The 10,034-nt window shown below is 36.2% G+C and overlaps 1 protein-coding gene across 12 annotated transcripts in view; it reads left to right on the top strand.

Moving 5' to 3' along the window:
• The first annotated feature begins 221 nt into the window (after positions 1-221).
• NEK1 (NIMA related kinase 1) overlaps positions 222-10,034 on the top strand; it is a 220,342-nt gene continuing 210,529 nt past the window's right edge. For 8 of the 12 annotated variants that reach the window (XM_070505065.1, XM_070505062.1, XM_070505061.1 and 5 more), the window contains exons 1-4: positions 222-398; positions 732-855; positions 8,628-8,776; positions 9,425-9,521. In XM_070505065.1, coding sequence (XP_070361166.1) covers positions 8,660-8,776; positions 9,425-9,521 — 214 coding nt within the window. In that variant the 5' untranslated portion in view covers positions 222-398; positions 732-855; positions 8,628-8,659. Of the gene's footprint in view, positions 399-731; positions 856-1,301; positions 1,363-8,627; positions 8,777-9,424; positions 9,522-10,034 lie in introns of all 12 variants that reach the window. The other 4 variants (XM_070505060.1, XM_070505057.1, XM_070505058.1 and 1 more) reach the window with 3 other exon arrangements.

Genomic DNA, 10,034 nt, shown 5'->3' with positions numbered 1-10,034 from the left:
AAAAAGTCCCTTTCTCGCTGTTGTATGTATGTGGCAAATTTATAATATGCTTTATACCAAGTCAGCTCCTATTAGTGAGTTCTCGCCTCATCTCTGCCTTACTCTTTCGGCCTCAGACTCCTTTCCGCCTTCTTTCCTTCCCCCGCATCCTCTCCCACCTGCAGTGCCCTGGCCCCGCCCCGCCGCTCCTTCCCGGTCACTCCCACTGCGCGCCGGCTTCCGCGAGCTGACGTCACACGCCAGCGCCAGTGACGCGCTGGCCGCTCCCCCTCCCGCTGCGCTCGCTCCGCGTTTTGGGGAGCTGGGGTGTGGCGTCCTGAGCGCGGAGTCCTTACCGGGTGTCTGTGTAGCCCTGAATTTTGAACCGGCCTTGCGAGGCAGGAGGACGTGGCAGGCAGGTAGCCTCCCAGTCCCAAATGCTGCCCGCCCCCCACCCCACTGAGACCACTAGCAACCACCTCTGTGAAGTTGCAGAAGCGGTAACCCAGGCACTCCCCCTGCTGCCGCTCGCCGTTTCCAAGGGGCTCAGAAACCAGTTTGTTTAGTCCGGGTAGTGTGGACCTGTCTCATGGGGCGTTGCCCGAGGCGGGACGGAGTCAAGCCGGAGGGGTCAGCAAAAGGCTGTTGTCAGGCGTGGGAGTCTCACTGCCCCCCCCCCCCCCCCCCCCCCCCCCGCCTTTCAGACTGGCTGTGAGCTGCTGCTGGTTAGACAGACTTGATTTCTCTTTCAGGATGTCCTTTTCAAAATGCGGGATGGTGCCTCTGTCCCTTTAAGTTCCCTAGGAAGACTGCTACACCTAGGCTGATACTTATCGAGCATCACCGTTATTCCTACTAAGGTCCTGTGTCGTCGAGGTGAGTTGCACTTGGGGGAAGCAATGTTGTGCAAAATAGTAAAGTCATATTGGAAATGAGGAGACCTTGCTTAGACTTGCTTATGTAGAGATTGCACGGATACTCACCTTAAGTGCACGGAAAATAACATCATCTCATTAAAATGTTCATTCTCTAAGGAACGGTATGTATTACCAAGCAATCCTTGGACGTTATTTCAAAAGCTGTAGTGATAATAGAATTAAAATAATAATAAATAGAAATCTTGATATGAATAAGCAATCATTTACATTGCTTATATGTTTTCTCTGATCTTAAATTACATATACATTTTAATTAGAAAATGAGTAGCAGTTAGTTAACCTATAATCTTGTATTTCAGTTTCCATAATTTGAAACAATTTCCATTTGTAAGACATTAAAAGTTCTACTACTTTAAGAGTTCATCATAGCTCTTTTTTACACAGGCCTAATTTTCATTCTCTAATGTAAGATCTGCCCCCAAGAAGCAGAAAATTTATTGCCACGGTAAGTTACGTCAGAAATATTTATGAAGAATTAAAAGTAATATCCAATATATGCTAATAATAGCCTTTTCTTATGATGCGGCAGTATTGAAGAGATGATGGAGGGCAACCAAATATGGAAAGAAGTAGTCCTTTGTTTCTAGTTTAGATTTGTCTAGTGTTAGGGATCCACAGATCTGTTTCATTTAAGATTGCCCATTGTGCTAGGTGAAAGGTAAGGAGCCTATTTTGTGGGAAAACAGGTTTTTACATAGTAGAAGTCACCATTAGGAGTTTAGTAAGGGTTATAGAACTTGGCCACAGGAGTTCTTTTGAGGTCATTTTAATAATACATTGACATTGTGTTCCAAGTAAATTTTACTCTGTCTAATCTACCTTCTAATCTAAGTCGTGGACATGACACCATTTCATGAATCTAAATTCTTTATTTGCATGCTGGTAATTTCCACTAGGGAAGCTGTTAATTGTCTGCATAGACTTGGAAAGAAAAAAAGAAATATTTTGAAAAAAAGTCTTATAGGGATCCCATTTTTCTTTCTGCTTTTTCAAGTAATAAGAAATAAGGCAGGGCCTTTTCCTCACTGAGAAGATAAATTGACCCTCTCCCACAACCCAAAATGGTATTTATTATTTGGGGAGAAATGGATTTTGTTATTTTGGATGGATTTTATTAATAAAATCCATTAAAAATAGTGGATTTTATTATTTTGGGAGTATGGATTGTAGCTGCAGACAGTGCCATAAGGACTTCTTGAAATCTGTTGCCATTCCTTTACCAATGTGTCCCTTCAGGACAACTTGTCCATCACACGGCTGAAACAGCTGAAGAGGCTTAGTGTTCCAGATTGGTGGGGTTACAGTTTTTCATTCATATTCTCTGACATTTTTCATATTTAGTGCACAAAATTTTATTATGTCAAACATTGCTTGTTTGTGGCTTAAAGAAATTGTTAGTAAAATGTGAGGAAAGATGTCTAATTTGACTAGAGGCTAAGATATTTTTTCTGGAGCATAGTATCTATAGTTGAAAAGAAGAGTGATGCCATATCAAAAACTTTGGATGTTAGGGTTAGAAGTTTGGAAATGGGGAACTGTTCAAGGATTTTAACCAAAGAAATTGATTTAGCTTGCTTTCTTTCCTACTTGTCACAATCAGCATTTTAATTTTATTTATTGTTTTGAATAGATAATACATTCATATGATTTAAAATTCAGAAGGTACAAAAAAAAAATCTTCTCTCCGTTACTCAGTTTCCTTCCATGAAGGCAGTCAGTATTACCAGTTTATTGTATCCCTTCAGAGATATTACTTACATATACAAGCAATTACATGTGTGTATGTATGTAAAGATTACGTATATATGTATATACACACATATATAAGTAAAAGTAAGTAGAAATATGCACATATATATTTCATTTTAATACACAAATAATAGTATGTCATATTTATTATTCTGGTACTTAGAAATTAATCCATATCAATATAAATGTTGCCTCTCTTTGACTTATTTCAGGATATTTAAGTTTTGCTATTTCTTTTTTTTTTTCTTTCTGCTTTTTCTCCCCAAATCCCCCCAGTATATAGCTGTATATTTTAGTTGTGGGTCCTTCTAGTTGTAGTATGTGGGACGCCACCTCAACGTGGCCTGATGAGTGGTGCCATGTCCGTGCCCAGGATCCGATCCAGAGAAACCCTGGGCTGATGTAGTGGAGAGCGCGAACTTAACCACTCGGCCTGCCTCCTAAGTTTTGCTATTTCAAACAGTGCTGCAGAGGATAACTTTGTACGTGTATCATTTTCATACATTTAGAGGGAAAATTCCCAGATCAAAGTGTCTAAACATTTATAACTTTGATAGATATTGCCAAATTATTTTCCTTAGTATATCTATCAATTTGTATCTGTATTCTCACTATATTCTGTTTCTCTATATTCCCCTCCAACACAGTACAGTAATAAATTTTCTAAATTTTGCCATTCTGGTGGGTGAAAAATGCTCTCTTGTATTTTTTTTTTAATTATGGTAAAATATACATAACATAAAACTTATCTCTTGTACTTTTAAATTGTATTTCTCTTTACAGAGGACTGGATACCTTTGCACATTTTAGCATCAATTATATTCCTTTTTGTTGTTACTAACTTTTAACTCCATATCCTTTGTCCATTTTTCTGTTGGTTTTTTTGTACTATGAATATGTAGGAGCTTTTTATTTGTTAGAAAAATGAGCCCTTGGTGATATGAGCTAAAAAATATATTTTTTCTTTTTGTCATTTGAATTTTGTCTTAACCTGGTTTTTATTGTGCAGGATTTTTGTGTAGTCATATTACTCTCTTAAGGCATTTTGGAGTTGTGTGATACTAAGCTATCCCACTCCAAGATTATAAAAATCGTCTTCCCGTGTTTTGTTTTGTTACTATTATGTTTTTATTTTTTACATTTAAGTATTTTAATCATCTGGAATTGTACTGGTGTAAAGTGAAGAAAATGGATTTAACTTTTTTTTCCCCACGTTACTACCTAGTTGTCTAAATACTTTTTATTTCAAAGTCCATCTTTTCCCTGCCAGTTTGAAATGTTACCGTGGTCATCCACCAAGTTAAAAAAACTTTTTTGATATGTTTCTGAACTTACTATGATTTGCCTCTCTATTTCATAATTATTGTAGCTTTATAATGTGTCTTGATATCAACTCTTCCTCCATTGGTCTTTTTTTTCAGTATTTCTCTGGCTATTCTTTCTTCTTTTTTTCATATTAACTTTAAAATCAGCTTGTCTAATCACCCTCAGCACCAAAGCTTGTGTTTTTATTAGGGTGGCATTAAGTTTAGAGATTAAGAATTAAAATCTTTCTAATACTGAATCTTCCTTTTGATTTTTCTTTCTTTCTTTCTTGTTGTGTGTTTTTTCTTTATTTTTTCTATTCTCTTGTTGAATATTGGTCCATTTTTTACGTTACTAATTCTGTCTTCTACAGTATCCTGTTTGCTGTAAAACCTATGCAATGAGTTCTTAATTTCAGATATTTTATATTTTAGTTCTAGAATGTTCATTTAATTTTTAAAAATAAGTTGCAGGTTTTTGTTGAAATTCTCCACCTTTAAAAAAAATCATTTTGTTCATCTTTTCTTCTATTTTCTTGAAAATATTAATCATGATTATTTAAAGTACCCTACTGTTAACTCCATATTTGAGTCATTTGTGAGTCTATTTTTATTGTTTTGGTTGTTTGGTTTTTTTTTTTTGACATGCCTCATAATTTTTGATTGGATGCTGGGCATGTATCTTCCAAACATTGTTATGTTTTGTTCTGGCAGGCTTTTGGAGTATTAGCAGATAACCTTGATCCTGTCAAGGATTGCTTTTAGGCTTTGTTAGGACTAGTCTGTTTTAGTCAGCCTTGTGTATGCACAATTTAGGAATGGGCTAACTGACAGGAGAGGAGTTTACATGCATACTTTTGAACTCGTTTTTCTTCCTCTCCAGGATTTTGGCAGCCCTAAACTTACCTCTTTCCTCAGCCCAGTATGACTGCTACTTTTTACTTAAGCTCCATGCTGCCATGCCTCAGTTTGGAAAATGTCTTCAGGGAAAAGGCTGGGGTGAATGTGGAACTCGCTAGAATGTTCCGCCTCTCAATGATTATAGCCCCTCAATTCCTGTCTCTTGTTTTATGTATTTTACTCAGCGTTTATGATTGTTTTTGGAGATGGGATGGTCTGATACAAGCTACGCCATCGTGGTTGGAACAGAGAGTCTCACCCTTTATTATATAGATTTTCACTTTATCTCCCGGATTGTACATGGTATTTCCATTCTCGACTGTGTCAGTATCCCCAATCTAGAGTCATCTCCAGTCTTCTGCCAAGATGAGAGAGGGGTAGTCACCTGACTGAGAGAGGTGGAGGAGGCAAGCTGTGTGTCTAACTGCTGCTTAACCAGTCTTTCAACCAATCCTGGTTTAGTTTTAATATTATCCTCACTCTCAGAGGCACCTGGTGCTTCCAGTTATTGAGCTAGTCTGTAGCGGGAACTGACTTATTTCCCACTGCTGGCTTAGGATACAGCTTTCTCTAGTCTCCTAAGTCAGTTGCTGCTTGTTCTTGTGCTTGTCAGCTTCCAGAATTTTATTGCTGTTGCCTTCTCTCCTGTTACGCCCTTTTGATCCCTTTAAAGTTGTGTTAGTTAGGTTTGGGGAAGAAAAAGAGGTAAATATGTATGTTCAATGGTGTGTTTAATTGTAAATTGCAGTTTGTTTTTTGATTTTTTAAAGATTTAGAATAAAGAAATTACTCTCATGGCTTCTTTTGATTTTTCAGAAGGAAAAGCTTTGGTCATATTTCTCTGTCATTCCTACTCTTTGTAGCTAATAATTCAGTTCTAAACAGTGTTGAAGTTTCTTATTTTCTGACTTACTTACTCTTTATTTTCTTCTCCTTGAGTCATAGACTAGTAGAGTTGGTAGGCTTATGCTTAGCATTATGCTTAAATAATGCTGAAATCTTTAGTGTTTTTAGGTGAAGTAACTAAGGTCCACAGAGGTCATGTGGTTTGCTTTTGGTCATGTAGCTTTTCTCTTCTGAACCCATTTCTTTATGTGTTACATCACATAACTCTTTGGAAAGCTCAAATATAAAAAACGTCTTTGATTGTATGCTTTGAATACTTCAATAGCAGATATGTATTATAGTCATTAAACTGATATAGTTGTTAGAGACTTTAAGAATACTGTCAAATTGATATTGTGCTTTTCATTCGATGTTAGGAGCTGAAGTGTAGAAAGGGCAAGCATTTATAATTTGAATTTATTACAATAATGAAATTAGAACAGGATCCTTATGTTCCTTCAGTTATGTATCATGATGATTTTGGATGTGTAAGCCTATAGTACATTGGTGTTTTTGGTTTTTTTTTTTAAGATTTTATTTTCTACTTTTTCTCCCCAATGCCTCCTGGTACATAGTTGTATATTTTCAGTTGTGGGTCCTTCTAGTTGTGGCATGTGTGATGCCACCTCAACGTGACCTGATGAGCGGTGCCATGTCCACGTCCAGGATCCGAACTGACAAAACCCTGGGCCGCTGCAGCAGAGCCTGCGAACTTAACCACTCAGCCATGGGGCCGGCTCCCATTTTATTATTTTGTTTCATTTGGTTTGAAAAATCTTCTAGGATTATAATTCAGCTGAGAAGTCTCACTACTAGGAAATAAGCGGCTCAGTTAAATATGTTGTAAGACACTGAAAGTAAACTCTTTTCCTGTTTTCCTTTCGCTTCCTGTAATGCACTACACTAGTCTGGTGTAGACTCTGCAGAAGAAGAGGGATTGTCACTTGCTGTGAAAGTCATCGATCACAAGTCTTTCATTGTTCAGAAAAGTGTCTGCACTTGACATTATTTGATGGCAATTAAAGTCATCTTTCTTCTCTACGTGGGGCAGTAGCTTCTCCTCTAGTTTACTGAGTTGTCAGAGCTGCAATGCTCAGTAATGTGGTAGGCAGTAGAATGCAATAGTAGGGGCTCTTGGAGCTTCCATCTTGTTAGTGTGGTCCCTCGAAAGGTATTGGCAACTGAGTTTTGAGGCAGGGCCAAATAGACTAATTTTGTTTTTCTTTCTTGGCAAAAGTCACAGAATAATGATGATTGTGAAATAATCTCATTATGAGGTTATTTAATGTAATTTGGTTTATGAAATTTGGTTTTCTAAGATGAGTTTATCTTGATATTTTTTCTAAATGGCATAGTAATGTAATATACTTTCATGTCTTGGAGAAAGCATTAAATTCTGGCTGGTGTCCAGAGAGCTGTTATATTATGCTGGTTGACCAAATTTGAAGTTGGAAGTATGTTTGTAATGACTTTTCTTCTTTAACTCACTGATGATGCTGTAGTGCTATTGTAATAGTTAATGTCTTATTTTTCTTACAGTTGCTAAGAGCCTTGTCATTTCTTATAGAAGTTTTGAAATGGAAAATGGTTATAATGTTTTCTAATATAGAGGAAGGCTCTTACCCACAAAATTTCATAAGGCATAATTATGCCATGGATTTTTACCACAGGCTGGATTCTGGCCTTTAGTCTTACAGACCAGAATATAAATTTTGTCATTTAGGAGATTGGATCATTTTTTTTAGAGGCAAAGTAAAATTAAACAAGTTTAGTATTGATGGATGAAATGAGAACATGGATTTGTTAATTTACGATGAGAAATATTGTAAACTATCACAGAAATTTTAATATAGTCTTTATGACAAGCCCATTTTCTCCTAGAAGGGAATCATACGTAGAAAACCTGCTTGCTGTGATTGGAAATAGAAAATAGTGAGTTAGGTTAATTAAATATTTATTAGTTTTAGGTTAACACAGTGCATTCATGTATCCCCACAATAAGGGTAATCTTGCCAGTAGGCAGTGCTAGTGACTGCTTTTGTGACTCTTTCTCTCACCCTTTCTCTCCCTCCGTCTCCCTTCCTCTCCCTTCTAGTTCACTTTTATAAGCTTTTACCACCTAGCATATTGTACTCTGGCTTCTGTCCCCACCACTCTCCTGAAATTACTATTGCTAAAGCTACCAATGACCTTAATCAAATATCTTGGTATAGTACAGGTCTAGTTATGATACTAAAGGCAGAAATATAAAGGAAAGATTAATAAATTTGTTCATGTCAAAATAAACTTTTGTTTTAAATCAAATTGAAAGGCAAATAGTAAAAAGGAAAAAAATCTTTATTAGAGAAGGAGCTTTTACAGATTAATAAAAAGAAGACTGTTTAAGTAGAAAATGGACGAAGAACATGAGTGAATAGTTCAAAAGAGAAGAAATACAAACGTTCAAGAAATGTGGAAGAATTTTTCAATTTAAATGTCAATGAACAATTTAAATGTCTGATAAGAGGGAATTAAATAACTTTGGGAAATGGTCTTATTAAGCTTGTGTTCTTATTGGAGATAATAAAGTAATGCTGCTAATTAATTGATGTGGGAAGAAGTTTGCTTTTCTTTCCGTAGACATTAAGTATATACAACATTCGACTTTCCAAAGCATTCTTATAAAATTGAAATGTTACTGGTTTTCTTTCTAGCTGTAATTAGGTTGCATGAGTAAAATTGAGATAAAGTTTATTTAACTTTCAGTAAAGATTTTGAATATTTTTTTTAAGTAAGCAAATCACTAAGGAATTAGAATTTGAATTAAACATTATAATTGTCACAGAAGACATACTTTATCACTGTTAACTGTTACTTTTTTTTTTATGTCTAGCATAGCTGTTAAGATGCCTTAGAAAAAGAGCCATGGAGAAGTATGTTAGACTACAGAAGATTGGAGAAGGTTCATTTGGAAAAGCCGTTCTTGTTAAATCTACAGAAGATGAGAGACAATATGTTATCAAGGAAATTAACATCTCAAGAGTAAGTATGTTTTTCGTTTGGTTATTCAAGTAATAGTCTGGTTACCAAAGGGCTCATTGTTAGAGAATAAAAAAATATATGGCATTGCATAACTGCCATAATTTCATAGAGAACCACTAATTTCAGAATAGTCTGTATATCCTTTCAGGTTTTTTTCTATGATGTGTGCTTGTATATGTGTGTTTTAAAAAAAATACAACACCAGGGGCTGGCCCCGTGGCCAAGTGGTTAAGTTCGTGTGCTCCGCTGCAGGCCGCCCAGTGTTTCGTTGGTTCGAATCCTGGGCGTGGACATGGCACTGCTCATCAAACCACGCTGAGGCAGCGTCCCACATGCCACAACTAGAAGGACCCACAACGAAGATTATACAACTGTGTACTGGGGGGCTTTGGGGAGAAAAAGGAAAAAAATAAAATCTTTAAGAAAAAAATAAAAATACAACACCTATTGTTCTGTACCTTAATCTGGTTTGAGCATCTTAAAATGTTTTTACTTGTGGATTCAACTCATTCTTTTTAACTTCTGGCTATATTTTGTTATTTGGATTATGCTTTATTGGAACCATTATTTTTTAACCACTCTCTTACTGGTGGACTATTTAGGTTGTTTATTGGTGGCTTAATATTTTCTTTTTCCATCCCATTTAAGATGTCCAATAAAGAAAGGGAAGAATCAAGGAGAGAAGTTGCAGTGTTGGCAAACATGAAGCATCCAAATATTGTCCAGTACAGAGAATCCTTTGAAGGTCAGACAAATTTTGCAAGAGAGTTCAAAAGAACTTCTAAGCCATATGACAAGTTTTGAATGTTTTTCTTATGAGGAATATTTTTATGAGTGTACTCTCAGGAAAACAAGTATATCTTTTTTGCTTTAATACATATGCATATGAATATCAGCTTGATTCTAGGATAATACTAATACCACACTGTCTCTGTGTAGTTTAATAGTGGCTCACTGTTACTGTGATGGCTAAAAAGAAGCAGTGTGGTAAGTGCAACAATGTGGATGAAGCAAGAACAGTAATTTACATCTTTTTCAACTAAACTCGCTTTAAGTGCTACCACTACTGCCACTGAGAAAATGTTCTGATCTTTAGAAAGTATCTTACTCGTTAGTGTTCTCCTGTATACACCTCATTATTATAATAGTGAGGTGTATTGGAAGTATTCTCAAGTTCTTAAAAGTTTTATAGCTATATTGCTGTCTTGGAAATATATACCATTATGTTTGGTAATGGAGGAAAGATAAGGCAAAGCTT

The sequence above is a fragment of the Equus asinus genome, chromosome 3 (genome assembly GCF_041296235.1).
Source record: "Equus asinus isolate D_3611 breed Donkey chromosome 3, EquAss-T2T_v2, whole genome shotgun sequence".
In the NCBI taxonomy this organism is placed as follows: domain Eukaryota; kingdom Metazoa; phylum Chordata; class Mammalia; order Perissodactyla; family Equidae; genus Equus; species Equus asinus.
The sequence above is the reverse complement of the archived record's forward strand: the minus strand, read 5'-3'. Positions and strand labels throughout refer to the sequence as shown.